Source organism: Dromiciops gliroides, chromosome 3 (assembly GCF_019393635.1).
Source record: "Dromiciops gliroides isolate mDroGli1 chromosome 3, mDroGli1.pri, whole genome shotgun sequence".
Classification (NCBI taxonomy): domain Eukaryota; kingdom Metazoa; phylum Chordata; class Mammalia; order Microbiotheria; family Microbiotheriidae; genus Dromiciops; species Dromiciops gliroides.
The window spans coordinates 398,455,332-398,476,301 of record NC_057863.1 but is presented as its reverse complement, the minus strand read 5'-3'; the positions used below and the strand labels follow the sequence as shown (position 1 = coordinate 398,476,301).

The 20,970-nt window shown below is 38.1% G+C and overlaps 1 protein-coding gene across 1 annotated transcript in view; it reads left to right on the top strand.

Moving 5' to 3' along the window:
* The window catches only part of ERCC3 (ERCC excision repair 3, TFIIH core complex helicase subunit), a 44,700-nt gene that overhangs the window by 8,181 nt on the left and 15,549 nt on the right, over nucleotides 1-20,970 (top strand). The window contains exons 4-11 of the mRNA XM_043998094.1: nucleotides 1,399-1,448; nucleotides 1,879-2,014; nucleotides 2,128-2,292; nucleotides 4,937-5,141; nucleotides 6,049-6,363; nucleotides 11,094-11,278; nucleotides 13,863-14,065; nucleotides 20,511-20,607. Of these exons, the coding sequence (XP_043854029.1) occupies nucleotides 1,399-1,448; nucleotides 1,879-2,014; nucleotides 2,128-2,292; nucleotides 4,937-5,141; nucleotides 6,049-6,363; nucleotides 11,094-11,278; nucleotides 13,863-14,065; nucleotides 20,511-20,607 (1,356 nt within the window). The remainder of the gene's footprint in view (nucleotides 1-1,398; nucleotides 1,449-1,878; nucleotides 2,015-2,127; nucleotides 2,293-4,936; nucleotides 5,142-6,048; nucleotides 6,364-11,093; nucleotides 11,279-13,862; nucleotides 14,066-20,510; nucleotides 20,608-20,970) is intronic.

Below are 20,970 nucleotides of genomic sequence, written 5' to 3'. Positions count from 1 at the left end.
GAACCAAAAGTACAACATGCTCAATGACTACTTTAAATGTAAATAACACTAAAAGTTAGGTTTAATTACAGTGACCAAGTTTGATTCCAAAGAACAGATGATGAAACACAATTCCCTTTCAGTAGGAAAGTACAAAGCTACACAGGAGAAATGTTGCTTATTCATAGACAGATGTCATTTTTTCTTTGGTTGAAGGATAGGAACAAAGAATTACAAACTATTAACAACCATAAGAAAAAATGCTCCAAATCACTAATTAGATAGTGCACATCAAAACAACCTTGAGGTTAAATCTCACACCTTGTAAATTGGCAAAGACAGAAGATGAGATTAGTCAATAACAGGCATTATGAGAAGATAGACACAAAGTGCACTGCTGGTGGAGCTCTGAATCAGCACAACTATTTTGGAAAGCAATTTGAAATTATGCAAATAAAGTGACTAAAATGATTTCCCAATAAATGACTCCATAAAATTGAACTCTCTTGTAAGAAAGACAGTGCAGGAAAAATAACGGAAAAAAGTCAACTTTTTGTTTTGTTTTGTTTGTTTTTGCAGGGCAATGAGGGTTAAGTGACTTGCCCAAGGTCACACAACTAGTTAAGTGTCAAGTGTCTGAGGCTGGATTTGAACTCAGGTCCTCCTGAATCCAAGGCCAGTGCTTCATCCACTGTGCCACCTAGCTGCCCCTGACTTTTTTTTTTTTTTTAGTTTTTATTAGTCTTTTTTTATATCACTAAAGTTTTCTGCTTCCACTCCAAGTGAGCCATCCCATAACAAATAGTATTTTTTAAAGACAAAAAAGAAAAAATATACAATATTTATAGATGCCCTCCACTTTTGCAAAGGAGTAGAAGTGTCTTCTCGCATCTCTTCTTTTGAGTCATGCTTGTTCTTTGTAATTTTGCAAATTCACTTTTGATTGTTGCTGTGATTATTCCATTTACACTGTTGGAGTCATTGTGTATAGCATTTTCTTGATTCTGTTTACTGCAGTTTTCATTAGCTGTTTTTATGCTTCTCTATTCATCCTATTTGTCATTTTTAAAAGCACAGTAATATGTTTGTATACCACAGTTTATTTTGTCATTCTCCAAATGATGTGCATCTACTTTATTTCCAATACTTTGCTATCACAAAAAGTGCTGCTATAAATACTTTGGTGTATATGAAGACTTTCTTAACAACAGTAGCTTCCTTGGGGGTATCAGCCTAGTAGTGGAATCTTGGGTCAAAAGGTATGGACATTTTAGTCACTTTGTTCGCATGTCCCAATGTTCTGAAGGACAGTGAATTTGTAGAATTGATGTTTCCCGTGTCTGGATATGTTAATGTTTTCCTGATTCTGAATTCCTAATTTCCTAATTTGTCTTTGTTTGGTTTTGTTGTTAATTATAGTTGTGTACTGTCAGCTATGGAAAAGTCAAGCTAGTGCTGAAGCACAATAGGTAAGAAGTCATGGGCTCCAGAGGGAAGAGAGGGAATTAAAATTCATTGATAAACTAGTACACAAGGCTTTTGCTCTCACTCTCCCCACCCCTCCACCCCCATCTAGTTAAAGGGAATAATGGGGAATGTTTCTGAAGTTCTTGGAAAGAAGAGCCGTAGCTCTCCTGTTTCCTGAGGGGGTCATTTACTTTGCCATCATGTCTAGAGTTGGTTAACTAAGCAGATTGGTTTTTGTAGTAACAAGAAACTAGAACTAGAGCGGGTGCACATTGCCTGGAGAATGGTCAGACGTGAGTTTAGCCAAAACCAGAGGCTTGTGAGAGTTCAGTGACCAAAACATTTTTTATAGCATAGAATATTAAAAATGATAGTGTCAGTGATCAACTAGATCTGTATCTCTCTGTTCTTTTACTCCTTCCTCCCCGGTAGGTATTTTGTTGAAAGCTCTCACCCAGATGTCATTAAAGAACTTCTCCAGGACCAGGTGATTAGAGAATGCCGCCTGAGAAATGCTGAGGGGGAAGAAACTGAGCTCATCACTGAGACCTTCACAAGCAAATCCGCTGTATGTTGGGTTCCTGGGAAACTATTGTGAATGGGGAAATGTTTTTCTTAATCCTGTATCCCTTAGTTGTTCTCCCCTGTGCTACAGCTCTTGGTTCTGCCTTTCCTTTGTAGATTTCCAAAACCAGTGAAGGAGGCAGTGGACCCTCCACATCACAAGGAACAGATGGTCAGAATAAATCAGATGTCCCTGCAGACTTATTTGAGTTTTATGAGCAAATGGACAAGGATGAAGAGGAAGAGGAAGAAACACAGACTGTATCTTTTGAAGTCAAGCAAGTTAGTAAATATATTTTCCACGTGGTTCATTTGCCAGATGAGCTGGTAAAAGCAACAAATTATTTCATCTTAAATCTTCCTTTATTACTCCTTCCATCTTCAGGCTCTCCCTGATTCTAGACTCCCTCCTGATAACACAGCCTTTCTCACCTCCCTTCCCTCACCCCACCCCCCAATTCATTTAGTTATTTGTTGGGGGGGGCGGAGTTTGTTTTAAATTCTCTCCCTCCGGGAGGGGCACAGGCTTGTCAGAGCTGACAACCACAACACACAAAGCTGGTTGATTAGCAAGTTGGTCTGGGGTCATCTACTGACCAGGGAACAGGCCAGGCCAGTGAAGAACCTGATCCTCCTTAAATCATACCACCTGGGACTTCTGAAGCCTGGAAACAGTGCTCCACTTTAAGGAGCTAAAAGTCAAGTAAAAGAAAAGTGAGGACCATAGAAAGTTTCTTGAGTGATAAGGAAGAGCGAGGTGCACCCTCAGAGGAAGATGTCAGCGTCAAGGCCTCTATATCTAAAGCTTCCAAGAAAAATATGAATTGGTCTCAGGCCATAGAGGCACTCAAAAAGGACTTTGAAGATAAAGTTAGAGAGGTAGAGGAAAAAATGGAAAGAGAAATGAGGGGGATGCAGGAAAGACATGAGAAAAACTCCAACAGCTTGAAAAGCCAAATGGAAAAGCTCTCTGATGAAAATAATTGCCTAAGAATTAGAATTGAACAGATGGAAGCCAGTGACTTTACGAAAAACCAAGACACAATAAACCAAATCCAAATAAATAAAAAGATAGAGGGCAATGTGAAATATCTTCTTGGAAAAACTGCTGACCTGGAAAATAGGTCCAGGAGAGATCATTTGAAAATTACTGGTCTACCAGAAAACCATGATCAGGGAAAGAGCGTAGGCACCATCTTCCCACTGCACCAGTGATTCGAAGGCCATAATTTCCAGGCTAAGCAGTCTCAGTCCCATTCACCTCTCATCCCCTCAGCTCTTGACCTCTGACCAAGTATGCCTTGTTCTAACTACGAAACAAAGCATCTTGTAAAGGATCTGACAAATACTGCATTCAGTGGGAGGTGGCCTTCATGGTTTCGGTGCACCAGTGTCTCAATCACACATTCAGAGGAACAAAATTTAGTTTTGGGTTTGGGGTCTTTTGAAGGGAGAGAAAGGAGATAAGAAGAAGAGAAGTAATTAAGAGAAGCACAGTGCTACTTCTAATGGCCCTTCTCAGTTAATTACCACACTGTTAAAATAGTTTATTTTCCTACCCTAAGTGTATTTTTCTGTCCTTAGATGAATTACTGACTGGGCTAATTGGCCATAGTCTCAACCTTCTGGTCTCTCTGAGGCTATTGCCACTCCCCAGTTGTCTCAGCCATAAACCTAACAAGCATTCTTCTCTTCCTCTTATCCATCTACTTGAGGTAGGAGGCCATAAAGGAACTATGAATGAATTGCCATGCTTCTTTTTTTTTTTTTTTTTTTTGCGGGACAATGGGGGTTAAGTGACTTGCTCAGGGTCACACAGCTAGTAAGTGTCAAGTGTCTGAGGCTGAATTTGAACTCAGGTCCTCCTGAATCCAGGGCCGGTGCTTTATCCACTATGCCACCTAGCTGCCCCCATGCTTCATTTTTGTGTTTGTGTCCCCAATTCCTAGTAGAGTGACTGGTTTATAGGAGGTGATTAATAAATGCTCATTGATTAATTAACTTCTAGGTTCCAAGTCCTATGTTTAGTCTGTTCTCTGGGGCATACAAAGTATATGACATAGTCTCTGCCTTCAAAGGCAGCTTGGTGGTACAGTGGACAGAGTGCCAGTCAAGAAGACTTCTTCCTGAGTTCAAATATGGCCTCAGATACTTCCTACCTGTGTGACTGTGAGCAAGTCACTTAACCCTGTTTGCCTTAGTTTTCTCATCTGTAAAATGAGCTAGAGAGGGGAAATGGCAAACCAATTCAGTATCTTTGCCAAGAAAACCACAAATACAGTTGGACATGGCTGAAACAACTGAACAGCTGCCTTCAAGAAGCTAATAATCCACTAAAAGGAATGACAGATACATGGTAGGCATATAGGTTGGTAGTTACTTATGTCTTCTCAGGTTTTTTTTTGAAGTATTAATACCATCTCTAATTTTTTTCCTCATTTGGTAAGTATCCACTTTCAGATAGCTTAATCACTATGATTACACAGTGATTTCAAAATTGTGTCACCTCCAGCATATATTTCTTCTGTTTCTTGTGGCTGGGGTTGGTCTGGTCCATCTCTTCTACTCGCCTTCATTTCCTAAGAGTAATTACCCACTTCCTTAAATAACACCTCAGGAACTAAAGTGTTAAAATCCATATGTGGTGGTTTTGCTGTCAATGATGAAAACGGATGCTTATAGAAACTTTGTATAGTTATCATCCTTCCAGCTGCATCTGTAAACATGCTTGGAGTGATGACTGGCTCAGTGGGTTCTGTGTTGTTGGGCCGCATTTCCTTACTGTGGCTCCATAGCTCTGTCAGTACTGGTTAAGTTCTGAAGAGGAAGAGACTAACTCAAAAAGCTGTGTTCTAAGCCTAAGTTCTACCAGACCATTACTTCTGTTAAAATAGTCAAAAACACTTCATAAATACTTCTTTTCTAGGAAATGATCGAGGAGCTCCAGAAGCGGTGCATCCATCTGGAATACCCATTGCTGGCTGAATATGATTTCCGGAATGATTCTGTCAACCCTGACATCAACATAGACCTGAAACCTACAGCTGTCCTCAGACCCTATCAGGAGAAGAGCCTTCGGAAAATGTTTGGGAACGGACGTGCTAGGTCAGGGGTCATCGTCCTCCCCTGCGGTAAGTGACCTTGGGGGTCATTGAATCTCTGAGGCATACAAAGTATATGACACAGTCTCTGCCTTCAAAGGCAAATCTAATTTTAAACATTAGAAACCCAAAGTTCAGCACTGTTTGTCAGTAAAGACCCTTTTTTCCCTTTGGTGCTTCCAGCCTTTTCCCTCTTCCTTTATAAATGTCCCTAAAACTCATGTTTCCAAGAAGTATCAGCCCTAAGACCTCAGAATCAGGAACAGCTTATTTGTTTTTAAATGGAATAAGTCAGCATATTTCAGTGACAGCTATTTAATTTCTTTTCTTTCTTTCTTTCTTTCTTTTTTTTTTTTTTGCGGGGCAATGAGGGTTTAGTGACTTGACCAGGGTCACACAGCTAGTAAGTGTCAAGTGTCTGAGGCTGGATTTGAACTCAGGGTCCTCCTGAATCCAGGGCCAGTGCTTTATCCACTGTTCCACCTAACTGTCCCCTATTTAATTTCTTTATGTCATTAATTTGATCTTCTTTAAGGAATAGTTTAAGTTGTTTTGGGTTCAGGGTCATTTTATAGCTGAAAGCAGAGAATGAATATAATTTTTTTCTCTTTTTCTTTTTTTTTTTTGTTTGTTTGTTTTTTAGTGAGGCAATTGGGGTTAAGTGACTTGCCCAGGGTCACACAGCTAGTAAGTGTTAAGTGTCTGAGGCCGGATTTGAACTCATGTACTCCTGACTCCAGGGCCAGTGCTCTATCCAATGTGCTACCTAGCTGCCCTGGGAAGTCTGTTTTAAAGAAAATTATTGAAATGCTCCTTCTCTTTTTCTAATAAAAGTTGTTCTGTTAGGTAACAAGTAATGAAATTGGATTTATTTTTTTTTTTTTTTGCAATTTTTCTTGACCTGTCCCTGAATGACGCTTTGTGGCTTTTGTTGTAGGAGCTGGAAAATCTTTAGTGGGTGTGACTGCTGCGTGCACTGTCCGGAAAAGGTGCCTGGTCCTTGGCAACTCAGCCGTGTCTGTGGAACAGTGGAAAGCACAGTTCAAGATGTGGTCTACCATTGATGACAGCCAGATCTGCCGGTTCACTTCAGATGCTAAAGATAAGCCCATTGGTTGCTCCATTGCTATCAGCACCTACTCCATGCTGGGCCATACCACCAAGAGATCTTGGGAGGCTGAGCGAGTTATGGAGTGGCTCAAGACTCAGGAATGGGGACTTATGATCCTAGACGAAGTACATACCATACCTGGTGAGCTAAGTGCCCTTTTGTTGAGACTGTAAACTGCTGTTTAGTCTTTTAGAGGAGAGATAGGGAGAATAACAACAAAAATACCAGCAAACTACATGTCAGGTAAACATTATTTTGTTTTTTAATTCTTCAGTTGGGTACGTCTCTTAATAACATTCTGTGCTCTCTCTGGCTCTTTAATGTCTAGATCACCATTGGTATTTGCTCTTAGCTCTCCTGTATAGCACTTTGAGAACTGAGAGCTAAGACCATTGGGGATCTCAAAAGTAGTATTTTTAAATGAGGCCCAGATATTAGTGTTTATGATTACATAACAGTAAGCTTTGTTTAATAGAATGGTACATTTACATCCCACTCAGTCAAGCTATTGGAGGTGGGAATAAGGAATGGTAAGTTAATGGGAGGACTTTTTTTGGGTTTTTTTTGAGGCAGTGAGGGTTAAGTGACTTGCCCAGGGTCACACAGCTAGTAAGTGTTAAGTGTCTGAGGCCAGATTTGAACTCATGTCCTCCTGAATCCAGGGCCGGTGCATTATCCACTGTGCCACCTAGCTGCCCTGGGAAGTCTGTTTTAAAGAAAATTATTGAAATGAAGTTTTATTTCTTACATACGCACATACACATAACAGTGCTTCAATTGAGCTCACAAAGTTTCACATAGTGAGGTAGTCTCCACATTTTTTTAAGTATACACCTCTTTCTGTAAAACAGTTTTGAGCATGTACCTCCAACATATGTGTTTATAAATTATACATATAGACATCTGTATTAATAATTATGTGCATTTTTAATTATACAAAAATAGATATTTGCTCCTAGAGTCAATAAAGAGCCACTGGAATTTTTTGATTAGGGGAGTGCATATAGTCTCCTTTGTGAATGATGGATTGGAACTGGGAAGGGTCTGAGACAGGGAAACCTATCAGAAGGCTATTACAGTAATCTAGGTGAGAGGTGATGGAGCCCTGAACTCATGTGAGTAGAGAGGGGGAAGATATTTGAGGAGGTAGCAGGGGAGGGAAGGGAAAATTGTTCACCCTCTGTGACTGACTATCCCACTCAAAATAAAAAGTGGGGAGGCAAGAATATTATTCACCGATTATTGACCTGGAGCATAGAGTACATTCTGTGAGGATTGCCAGTACCAATAATGAGGTGATCTAGGGGGCAGTCAAAAGGTAAGTGGTAATGAATTTTTCCATTAGTACCTGCCTAGCTGCTTTGGGTATCCAAATAGTGATAAGGTGATAGCTACCCTGAGGAGAGAGGTTGAGACCTAGCACAATGTTATAAAGCTTTGGAGGCAAGCCTATACTATAATGAGTGTATAAGAATTGTTTATAAGAATATATAAGGGAGCAGCTAGGTGGCTCAGTGGATAAAGCACCAGCCCTGGATTCAGGAGTACCTGAGTTCAAATCTGGCCTCAGACACTTGACACTTACTAGTTGTGTGACTCTGGGCAAGTCACTTAACCCCCATTGCCCTGCAAAAAAAAAACACAAAACAAAAAGAATATATAGGTATGTATGTGTGGGTGTGGGTGTGCATATAATGTATATATATACACATACATACATACATACATATGTACATTTGAATAGTTTGCCACTTATGTTTAAAAGGGAATCCCTGCAGTACTTGTGTTTTAGTATAGTTTGTCTTCTTAAATATTTTTCCCCTTAGGTTTGTGTTTGTTTGTTTGTTTTTGGTCTGTTACTTCATCTATATAGGAAACTCCCAGCAAGAAAATTGGAGAAGAATGCACATAAGCCTTTCTTCTATGGCTAACCATTACCAGGGGCCACTGAGTGGTTAAGTGACTTGTTTCTTATCACAAAGTAGTATATGTCATGGGGCAAGACTTGAACAGAGGTTTTCCTGATGCTAAGGCCAGTCCCTCTGTCCCCTAACATGCTGCTTCCCATGATCTTAATTATAACTATTGTTAACTTGAATTGTCATTTAAGAAAGAATTGACGGGGCAGCTAGGTGGCGCAGTGGATAGAGCACCGGCCCTGGAGTCAGGAGTATCTGAGTTCAAATCCGGCCTCAGACACTTAACACTTACTAACTGTGTGACCCTGGGCAAGTCACTTAACCCCAATTGCCTCACTTTAAAAAAAAAAAGAAAGAAAGAAAGAAAGAATTGACATAAAAGTGTAAGTTTTTGTTTTCCTTTATAAACATTATCACAAATATGATTTAGTGGAATCTAACTTGTTAAATTTTCACTGTATAATAATATCTCATTTATCCAATATCATTAACGAAGGATGTATTTTACAGAGTTGGAATTTCTTTATAACCGAGGTACAGTGTTTAAGCATCAGAAGTTTTTTATATTAAATAATTTTTATTACAAAACCTTCCAGAATTTCACTTAGAGAGGTGAAGTCTTAAAAGAGTATACCTAACATAATTTAGATTTTTCTTCATAATACAGGGCAGTGGTCTCTAAAATAGGGTGTAGGAGCAGCTAGGTGGCACAGTTGATAAAGCACCAGCCCTGGATTCAGGAGGACCTGGGTTCAAAGCCAGCCTCAGACACTTGACACTTACTGTCTGTGTGACCCTGGGCAAGTCACTTAACCCTCATTGCCCCACCAAAAAAAAATTAAAATAGGGTGTAAACAAGAAAATTCATTGGAGTGAAGAAGGAAAATATTAGAACTTTTAACTGTATTTTTAATCTAAGAAAAAAATTAAGTCTTTACATATATAGTTATCCTCACCAAATCTAAATTTCAGACATGTCACAAAAGATATACAAAGGTATCTTGAGGGAAGAATTGAAGTTACATACACAAAGGTATTGATGGTGGCACCCTCACATTTTCATTCTCTTTTGTTATATAGTGACATAGTTCAGTTTGTTTGTGCCTGGTTAGGCAGATTTATAAATTATGTTATCTAGTTTTAACTAAACTAACCCTCATAAAACAGATAAGATTCCTACAAAGAGTACCACCTATCTTTTGGCCTAAAGTGGACCAGAGGTATAAAGTGAGACGTGCATATTTACACATGGCCAGTTTAAATTGTTTTGCCTGAATATATTTGTGTGTTACAGTGGAGGGTTTCTATTTGGGGTGAATGATTTAGAATCTAGTTAATGGGCAGTGATAAAAATGAGAAGGAAGGAAGCAAAAGTCACTAAAACTTTGGAAAGTATTCAGGAGAAAACAAAAATTCAGAAAAGGAAATGAATGACAGTTTTGTTACTATCTTTTTTTAAAATATGATATACACTTTAAAAAGAAAAATGTATCAGGAATTCATATGTAATATGTAACCTTTCTTTTTGTTTTTCATATACCCAAATATTAATGATTGTTTATTAAGTTGTTAATAAAATTTTTCATTAATGAAAAACAACAAATTTCAGATTGGGTTAATTCTAAAGTGCAAGCACAAGTGAACAACAAGAAAATGGCAGAGCTGACTCTTCTACTCTTTGTTGTTCAGTCATCAAGTATTATACACCTATGTGCCAAGGCACTTGTGTTAAATTCCAAGGATACAAAGAAAGGCAAAAACCATGCTCCTGCCCTCAAGGAGCTCACATCCTAATGGGGAAGTAATATGCAAACAACTGTGTACAAGCTCCTCATCAGCCACATTCTAAAGTAAAAAGCAATGATCTAGTCAGTTCTGACAGATCAATCAGGGGGAAAAGAAGAAAGAAAAATTATCAAGATTATTTAAATGCTGATTTACCTTGATTGTTCTTAACTGTGGGCCCTGCCATAAGTCTGTATTATGCCTTGAAATATTAGCTAATAATAGTATGAAACCATCATTAGTAAGACACTTAAAAACGAAGCTTTTGTTCCCCAAAACTGTGTATATATATATCATAATTCACATATTGTATACTTTAAAAGTAGAGTTAAATTTGGGGGTGTGTTTAAAAATCTTCCAGAAAGATTCTCAATAAGCTATTTGTATCCAGTAGGGATAGATACATTTGAAAGTAGGAGCTTGCTTTACTAAATGATTTTATTTGGTAGAATATATAAAGAAACTAATTTTGAAGAAGGGGGCTTCCCAGTATTCCTTGCCAACTCTGGGCCTCTGCCATCTTCTCCTGCCATTCCAGGCTCTTCAGGGCAGGATAGTAAAAGTATGGAGTTCCTTTTTCACTAAGGACTCATTTTATGAGGCAAGAGTTTGTTTAGGGAAGAAGAAAGACCATTTCTGAATCCCTCTCTCTCCACCTCCTAGTCATTCAACTTTCTGTAAAAGTTAAGCTTTTTGTTAAAAGGTTTCATGCTCCAAGTTACAGTGTTCTTCAGGAACCTATTTTCCCATGTAATTTGAGGTTCAACTATACTATAAATATTATAGACTAAATATTTAGAGTTTTCATTTAAATTCTTAATGACCTATAATTTCAATATTATATTTTGGGTTTTGGGCCAGTGCTTGTTTGCATGACTTTAAAACTATCTCTGTTTTCTTATGTTCTTCATTGATCCTTCCTCTATAGAGGCCATCATTTCTGTCAGGAGCTAAGAAGCTCTGACTCGGATTTTGGAATTAATACCATCTAGTCTATCATGGAATCGTTTTAACAAAGAGAACCCGTGGGTTGTGTTTCATGTATTTTAAAATGAAAAGTCCTGACGATATGCTGGTTCTTTGTAATGTCAAGCTTGGTGTGGATTTCCTGTTGACATGTCATAGTTATTTGTTGAAAATATTAATAATGTGGGTTTTTTCCCCCAGCCAGAATGTTTCGGCGAGTCCTCACCATTGTCCAGGCTCACTGCAAGTTGGGTTTGACTGCTACCCTCGTTCGTGAAGATGACAAAATCGTGGACTTGAATTTCTTGATTGGACCCAAACTATATGAAGCCAATTGGATGGAACTTCAGAATAATGGCTATATTGCCAAAGTCCAGTGTGCTGAGGTGATGACTATTTCCTTTTGTGTGAGGAGAGGTATGGAGGAGGAGGATCGTAGGGCTAATATATGTGTTATTTGTAATGTGGTAGCCAGGGCTGCTGTTCTTTGTAGTAGGTCATTACAGACCTGGAAAGGGGAGTCATATCAGAACGGGGTCTGGGCAATTTTGTTTAACTGAGGCCTAGAGCAGGGACAATAAATGGAGGTAGAGAAACCTTATATAGTTTTGCCTACCTGAGGCACAGTTGCTGTTCAGTATCTTGCCATTCCATCAGTGTCCAGTGATTCTAGTATTCCTGGAAGACACTATATTAATTGCTTGGAGGATCTTATTTCTGAGTACATTGATAATATTCAAACCCTGTAAAGGCTTTGATCTTTTCACTCAAAGCAAATTATTTGAGCAGTAGTGTTTTAATAGCTTAAATGATTGTTACTAAACTGGTCTGACAATATTCTTAAATCCTACATGGTTTCTTGTAATGTCTCAAAATTGGATTGGTAAGGTTTTTGTAAGTATCCAAAAAGTTGCACATAAATCATTAGTATAAAGGGTATGTGTTTTGACCACCAGATGGCACTACCTTATCTAGTTAGTTGAAAATTTTCTTGAGTAGCCTATATTGTTATCACATTTTTAATTTTTTTAACAGAAATAGTTTCTTAGTCATGTGATTGACCACTTCCAGTGAGGTGGTTTTTAAAAACTAGAACATTTTAAGTTATAACAAAATTATTTTGCCAAGACAGTGCACTAAATAATATATATTTTCCTGTATTAGACTTTTAGATGGTCTTTGAAAACATTTTAGATCAAAAGCTATTTAGGGGGCAGCTAGGTGGAGCAGTGGATAGAGCACTGGCCTTGGATTCAGGAGGACCTGAGTTCAAATCCAGCCTCAGACCCTTGACGCTTACTAGCTGTGTGACCCTGGGCAAGTCACTTAACCCTCATTGCCCTGCAAAAACAAAAAACCCCCCAAAAACAAAAGAATACATAAGATTGTATGGAATATTTTTTCATATATGGAGAATGCCTTTAAAACCAGAAATCAAGAAGTGGAGACTCCAGAGATCATTTTGTAATCTTGAAGAGGAAGGGCCCGAGTATTTTTACTGGGCAAATTCTTCTGTTGTAAGTCTAATGGGGATACCTGAGATGCACTAGAGCTTAGAAATATGAATAAATTTTTTTGGAGGCAGTTGGGGTTAAGTGACTTGCCCAGGGTCACACAGCTAGTAAGTGTCATGGTCTGAGACAGGATTTGAACTCAAGTCTCCCTGATTCTAGGGCTGGTAGTCTATCCATGGCACCACCTACCTGCCCCAGAAATATGAATAAATTTTTAAAAGGGTTTTCATGAATTCATGGTTGATAGTCTTAAGTCATCAAAAGAAATTAGAGCTATTTTGAAGCATATGTTGACCTTCCACAGATTGCCCCTAAATGCCCCCATTGGACATAGAATATAGACTGGATATATTATTGATATGCTTCTGTGTGGAGTGTTTTGTGTTGTTAAAACCTTGTCATCCAATGGCAGTTTTCCATTGCTTAGAACTATAGTACACACTTTCCTGTTTTCTCAGCAAAGCAGGTTGCTACTTGTGTACTTAAACCTCTCTGTTTTTATTTAATAATACGTGCAAATATTTAAATACACAAACAAGAATATCCCCCAAAATTGTATACAAAGTCATATGCTTTGACTATTTAACTGTATTTTGTGTGTATTAAGGTAGTAACAAAGTCATCCTGTTTATTCTCATGTCATCTTTTTGTTTACAGTGTATGTTTTTTTGGTTCTCTATCATTTCATAGAAGTCTTGCCACATTTTATTGATTATTTTACAGCTATGGTAACATTCCATTTTCCCGAGATATTAGGCAAAGAATATGAAAAATTTTGTAGCTTTTATGACATAACTCCATTTTCCTTTCCAGAAAGATTATACTCTGCATGAATGTGCTTGATTTTGTCTAGCCGCACTAGCATTGAATTCTCTAATTTATAGCTATCTTTGACTGTTTAATGTAGGTAAGATAGTTTGTCTTAGCGTTTTTAGAGGTAGCTTGGCATGGTGGATAGAACACCTTGGAGTCAGAAGGACCTGGGTTCAAATCCAATCACAGACACCTACTAGCTTTGTAACTAGTATATCACTTTCTAATGGAGATACTTTTCCTTTGGGAACCATAGATTTAGAATTGGAAGAGAGCTTAGGAGGGCATTTAGTCCAACCCTCTCCTTTTAAAGATAAGATAACTTTGGCTCAGAAAGGCTAAACAACCTTAAAGTCATACAGGTATTAAGGAGTAGAGAAATAACTTAAAACTAGAGCTCAACGCCAAATTCTTTGTTCTTACTCCTACCATGCTGTCTCCTAAGGTACACATGGCAAATGATAACTATGTGAGAAAGTGCTAGCTGGTTGAAGTGAGTGTTGAATGCCTAGTTGGTGACCATAACCACATGGAAATCTTGGAACTTAGAATACCAGGTTTAATAAATGAAAGGGCTTCATGAGCTCTTAATAAGGGGATGTTGTACTTGAGAGATTATAGCTATCTTCCTATTTCACTCTAGGTTTGGTGCCCAATGTCTCCTGAATTTTATAGGGAATATGTGGCAATCAAAACCAAGAAGCGGATCTTACTATATACCATGAACCCCAACAAATTCAGAGCCTGCCAATTTCTGATCAGATTCCATGAACGAAGAAATGACAAGATCATTGTTTTTGCAGACAATGTCTTCGCCCTGAAGGAATATGCTATCCAGCTGAACAAGTAAGTTTGGAAAATGTGATTGAGAGCTTCCTTCACCCCAGGGGGAACTTTTGCACCACTAGGCATGAATATATATATATATATAAAGAAAGCTCTTCCCAGAGTCTTTCAAGAGCTGAAGATGTTATTTGAGAAGAGATAATGTCATAGGTAGACATGTTATTAGAAGTTAAGGAGTTTGGGGACACATCTCTTAATATTCACAGGTTGATTTCCTGGAAGATAAATACTACTCTGCCTCCCAGAAACCATCCCTTACTTCTTTTGTCCAAGATAAAATCCTGGGCTAGTTGGAGCACAACCTTTCTCGTGTTCTCTCATAATGCTTCAAGTATACCTGTATATTGGCTAATGTACTAGATCACTAGATAGTTTTTGAGGAAATAAGAGGAGAACTTTTGCTTTGAATAGAAAAGAACTCATGAGTGTTTTTTACTTCTTAGAACAAGGCAGGGTTCTGCACACTCCAGTGATTGCAATAGAGGGCTGGGTATTCTGAGGACTTGCCCCAGATGTAACAAAAACAAACTTAGTACTAGGGTGAATAGACAGTATTAGCACTGAACTTCTTTTGTCTCTTGTGTTTGTCTCTCAAAGCCAAAATAGTCTCAAAAATAGTACTCAATTTGGTATTTTGTTATCTGAATTAATGCAGGTTTGGAATCTCTTAGGCAAAGCTGAAATTAGATCAACTAACTTCAAGACTTTTATTTACGTAGGATCTTAATGCAGAGATGGAGCATCTGAGCCCATGATCTGACCCTAAGCAGACTTTCTATACTATATTGAATAGTATCATGTTACATGGCAAATGAAATAATTATAACCAGGCCTTATCTGGAGGACACTTGTCTAACAACATGAAATGCCCAAGACATGTATGGTCAGTGGTTAAGAAATGAGGGGGGAAAAGATCTTGAGCAGTCAAACAAATGTCCCAAAATGAGGACAATAAAATTCATGCACTTGACTTAGAGCAGGGCTCTTAGGCCTTTCAGAGACTATTTGGACTTATTTTAGACTTGTTTCTAAGAAGCTGATGGTGGTTTAAAGTCCAAGTACATTGATACGAGCCAAAAATTACATTGAAGGAAATAGGAAAACTATAAAAATAAATGTAAGAACTCAACATTATATGTGTGACCATTTAGTATGAAGGCAGACAAATTTAAATACCTCAATACACCCTGAGGACAAAACACTATGGTAATTTTTGTTTATTTACATATAAAATAATGAAAATAAAACAGTTTTGGTACTTTTAAGATCTAAAATTATTATTTGAAAATTTTATTTACCTGGAACTACACACTCCCCATCCCTCTTCTCTGAAGATACCAGATAAATGACGTATCAGTGATATATTGCTAAGCTTAACTCCCAGATAAAAGTTGAGAAAAATTCCTCCTCCTTTGCAGAGGTTGAAAATCTTTTATATACCATAAAAAATGGAAACATTTCACTTATGGAAATCTCTCAGAATATATTGAACATAGATTAAGTTTTTTTTTAATGACTCATGAGTCATTTGCAAATATATTTCTATAATAGAGTGTTAGAATTCACCTGAGAACTGGCATATGTTCAAGAGCAATCATAACACAAAATATATGTCTTCCTCCCTCTACCCTCTTACTATAGACAGCTTAACTTACCAAGTGAATCAAGAAAGATATGGTTTTGAAGTCCAAAGTGTGATCAGCCCTCAAATGAGTGTTTTGGTTTACACTGAACAGCAACCGGTAGAAGGGCCTCTCATTTTGATGTTAGGCTCAGCCTGTTAAGCACTAACTGTGGCTAAGTATAAGTCACTTTTAATTGTTAAAGAATTGTTCAGTTAAGCCAGGCTTTTTTGTTTAGGTATATTGTGGTAGAAGACAATTTATTACTAATTTTCAAATGCTTTTTCTCTGTTAGTGGAATTCATCACTTCTTTTGAAATTACTGATGTCTTATGGCACAAAGTCATTGCCTTTATTGTACCTTGCTTCTTTCTTTTTGTCCCACCTCCAACCAAGAACATTCTTTCTATAATTCCCCACTTACCCCAAAAGATCCATCAGACCTCTCTGGATGACCAAGTCAAGGGTATCCTTCACCTTTGTTATTGCTTTAATGTATCAGGATTGATGTTAAACAGTGCTTCTGCAATGTTGTTTGCATGGCTAATATTTTGGAGGAGGTCGAAGTAAGGGAATGAATGCATGGCTTCTTTGAATGTAGAATACAAAGGAGGGAGGTAGATGGGATCTTTGTTGAATAAAACAGGACTGCCAGGAACCTTCCTAGAAAGAAGTTTGTAACCTCCTTGAAGAAAATATTTTCTTAATTAAGTTTAAGATCTGATAGTATTAGAATATTAGACTTTAATGAAGTACTTTATTAGGTAGCCTGTTAATAAAGATTGTCAGTTTCCGGAGTATGGTTGCCTTTCTCTGGTCCCTTTCATGTGAATAAAAACCTTCTGGGATGTTTGCCATCTGGGGACCCATGGAAATTGAGAAATTGTCCATTATGAAAAGTTTGATTGATTTGGCTTGTAATGAATACAAAAAAATAGACATACATAAAAATGTCCTCATTTTGACTAAAATTTCCCACCTGAATGTACCACAGTTTTTTGGCCCAGATGGAGAGTTCCCAGAGCTGCCAGTGATTTTTTTCAAAGGCAGAGCCTGTGGTTGGGAGTCTGAGGTTTGAGAAGAAGATTGCTTTTTTACTCTATGAGAGCCTCCACTTACCTGTCTAGAGACTATGAGTGCCTTGTCTTGGGGAAAGAATAAGATTTTACTTAGATTGTGTGGACTGCTGTGTGACTGTAGTAGCCTCATTGGGTGGGAATATCAAGTGGAGATAGTGAAATGTCTAATCCTTGTTGCTGGATGAAGCCTTCTTTGCCTCATTGAAGGTGTGAGGGGACAAAAATCTTTTGAAGTCTTGATACCAAAGAAAACTTTAGAGTTCCTCTCACGTTATGAGTAAATGGTCTTGAAATAAGGAAAGCATGTAAGCTTCTCCATGTGTATAAAAAAAGAGGCTTTTCTGACGCTTGATATTTCAGTGTGAGTGCTGGGAAGCTGTCAAGTAGAAATCACTCCTGTAGGAGAGTTTCCTTCCAGCGCTAGATCTACGCTTGTTTGACTCTTAATAGTTTTTGTAACTCACAAAATGAATGTTTAAAATGAACTGAAGTGCTGTCTTTGCTGGTCACTGTTTTGCAGTACCATCAGTGCATACAAAGTGCCCAACAGAGCTAGTAATTGAAACTTAACTGGAGAACTTAGGGAAAGAATGAGGACAGCTTGGTGAAAATCTGAGAAATGTAGAAGAGTGTTTCGAAAAGTTTTCTTGGTTTGGATTTAAGATGCTTTGAAAGTCTTGCAGATGTTACTTATATGGACTGGCTAGTCATCACAAAATCATAAAATTTAAATATGGAAGGGGCCTCGGAGATCATCTGGTTCATTTCCCTCATTTTGCAGAATGAGGAAACCGAGACCCAGAGAGGGGAAGCGACTTATTCAAGGTCAAACTAGCAGTGAATAATAGAACACAGAATTCAAACTCAGGTGTTCCTCAGACAACAAGTCCAGCGTTCTTTCTACTATACCATATTGCCAGAGTTGGCAATAATGGCAAACAGACATTACTAGCACTCATTGGAATTGGGACAGGGAAAAGAGCAAGGTTGAATGAGACCTCCTTCCCCACATTCTACACCCTCCTTACCATACTCTACAGAAGGTGAGAAGATTGAGCAAACAAAAGCTTAATTCAGGACTTGTGCAAACCAGATCTAGAGGGGAAAAGCAATCACTTGCAAGACAGCATCAACCTTAGTAAAAGTTGAAACTTCTCTCCTGATTCTTAGTTCACAGACATTGTCACCCATAGGAGATACCTGAGAAGCACAAGGGTCTGTGCTGAAATATCCTTGGGAGGGCTGTTTCAGCTGGAGGGCAGAGAAGTCTGGGAGACAGTGAGAATGGAGTGTGGTTCCAGGCTGCCAGTTGGTGATAACTGGTGAGAGAGCTGGACAGGTTTGTGCCTAGCTACAGAAGAGCCAAGTTGGATTCAAAAGGCAAGAAAAGAATGGAGGCATAGCCGTCCCATCTGCCAGATTCTCATATCAAACTAAACAGACATACATCCCTGTGAAGCAACTGCTTCCAGCCTTTCACATGGAATAAGTTTTTCATTCATAGTAGTGAATTTTCCTCTTGAAAGTCCCATTAGACCACATCAAACAAGGAAGACCAATAAATGTTATTAATTAGTCTCCCTCTAGCAATTAGATTAAAAAACTTGAGTAGGCTGTGTTATCCTAATTAAGCATGGAACTCTAAAGAATTTAAGAAACACAGGCGGATAAAAGTGAGGGGGGCGGGGGACTCAAGTCATTGGTCAACCTAAGACTAAGTCATTTGCATGGGGTTAAGTCTCTGCAGTCGATGGACAAGGAGAAGATCTCTGGCTGAAAGAATCCCTAGGTAGAATTTTTTCTTTCAAATGTGGAGTGAAGGAGAAGATAGTTGGGGATCATAATCTGTGTGATGTGAGATTAGGAACAGAGAAGAAGGAGTGCTCAGTAAATGGCCTCATTATATTTCAGTGAAATATGAAAGACAATTCTCAGCTGAGAGAATTGGAGAGGAGGAGCTAACAAAACTTTGAGGAAGTTGGAAAAGCTGCTGTGTGGTGAGTGGGATGGTGAGATAATTAAGGGTGTGGAAAAAGGATTGCGAGGAGTAGTGGTGGTGGTGCTGCTGGTGGTGACTAAATGACTGGCCTTGGAGTCAGGAAGATTTGGATATGATTGTTGGCAAGTGTCTTAAGCTCTTAGCACCTCAGTGCAGCTCCTTTAAGACTGTAAATTACAGAAGAAATGCTTATCTGCATGTGTGAAAGGGATTTCACCATACCAGTGAAATCACAGCTCTAAATACCATTCTCATTTATGTTAGGTTTTTAAGACAGTTTTTTTTTCATATAAATATTTTATTCCAATTACATTTGTTTTTATAAGATTACTAGTTTCAAATTTTTCTCCCTTCCTCCCCCTTTCCCCCCTCCCCAAGACAGCAAGTAATCTGATATATGTTATATATGTACAATAACATTAAACATATTTATGCATTAGTTATGTTATGAGAGAAGAATCAGAGCAAAAAGGAAAATCCTTAAAAACAACAACAAAAAACAATAGAAATAGTATGGTTCGATCTGCATCTAGATTCCACAGTCGCTGTTTTTTTCTGGATTTGGAGATCGTTTTCCATCATGAGTCCTTTGTAATTATCTTGGACCATTGTATTGCTGAGAAGAATCAAGTCTATCACAGTTGATCAACACATAATGATGTCGATATTGCCTACAATGTTCTCCTGGTTCTGCTCATCTCACTCATCATCAGTTCATGCAAGTCCTTCCAGGTTTCTCTGAAATCTGCCTGCTCATCGTTTCTTACAGCACAATAGTATTCCATTACATTCATAGACCACAACTTGTTCAGCCATTCCCCAGTTGATGGGCAACCCCTCAATTTCTAATTCCTTGCCACCACAAAAAGAGCAGCTATAAACATTTTTGTACATTTGGGTCCTTTTCCCTTTTCCATGATCTCCCTGGGAAAAAGACCTAATAGTGATATTGCTGGGTCAAAGGGTATGCACAGCTTTATAGCCCTTTGGGCATAGTTCCAAACTGCTCTCCAGAATGGTTGGATCAGTTCACAACTCCACCAACAATGCATTAGTGTTCCAATTTTTCCATAACTTCTCCAACATTTATTATTTTCAGTTTTTGTCATATTAGCCAATCTGATAGGTGCCAAGTGGTACCTCAGAGTTATTTTAATTTGCATTTCTCTAATCAATAGTGATTTAGAGCATTTTTTCACATGGCAATAGATAGCTTTGATTTCTTCATCAGAAAACTACCTGTTCATATCCTTTGACCATTTCTCAATTGATTTAGTTCCTGATATATTTTAGAAATGAAGCCTTTATCAGAAACACTGACTATAAACGTTGTTTCCCAGCTTTCTGTCTCCCTTCTAATTTTAGATGCATTGCTTCTGTTTGTATAAAAACTTTTTAATTGAATATAATTAAAATCATCCATTTTGCATTTCATAATATTCTCTATCTCTTGTTTGGTCATAAACAGTTCTCCTTTCCAAAGATCTGAGAGGTAAACTATTCCTTCCTCTCCTAATTTACCTATGGTATCACCTTTTATGTCTAAATCATGTACTCATTTTGACCTTATTTTAGTATAAGGTGTAAAATGTTGGTCTATGCCTAGTTTCTGCCATACTCTCTTCCAGTTTTCCCAGCAGTTTTTGTCAAACACTGAGTTCTTAAGACATTTTTAAGGGGCCTTCTATAAGCTGGCCCATACAGATTATTCCCAGGTCTTTTAACTATGCTACATTCTTCCCTAGACCCTTTATCCATGGTCCTACATCACAAGGAGAAAGGATGAAGATTCTGCAGAATTTCAAGCATAATCCAAAGATCAACACTATCTTCATATCCAAAGTAAGTAAGGGGTCCCTCAAGATGATGATAACAGGAAAAAGGTAGTTGGCTGAACATAGAGATGGTAGTTGGGACTTCGATGGCTAAATGAATGGCCCCTGGCTAGGCTAGCATTCCATTCTCTGCTTGCAGAGCAGCAAAACAGCAGATAATCCTGTGTTTTGAATGTAGGCATAGCAACTTTACCTTCTTAATTATGTTTTGCTTATAGTGGTGCCAAAATGAGTATACAAAAGTTGACCAATGGAGGATTCTGTCCAGGAGCTTTTGGGGATTTTAAACGGCTTTAGGATATTCCACAAGTAGGTTTTTATTGATTTGGTTATTTAACATTTTTTATAGTCCAGTACTTATCAGCATCAT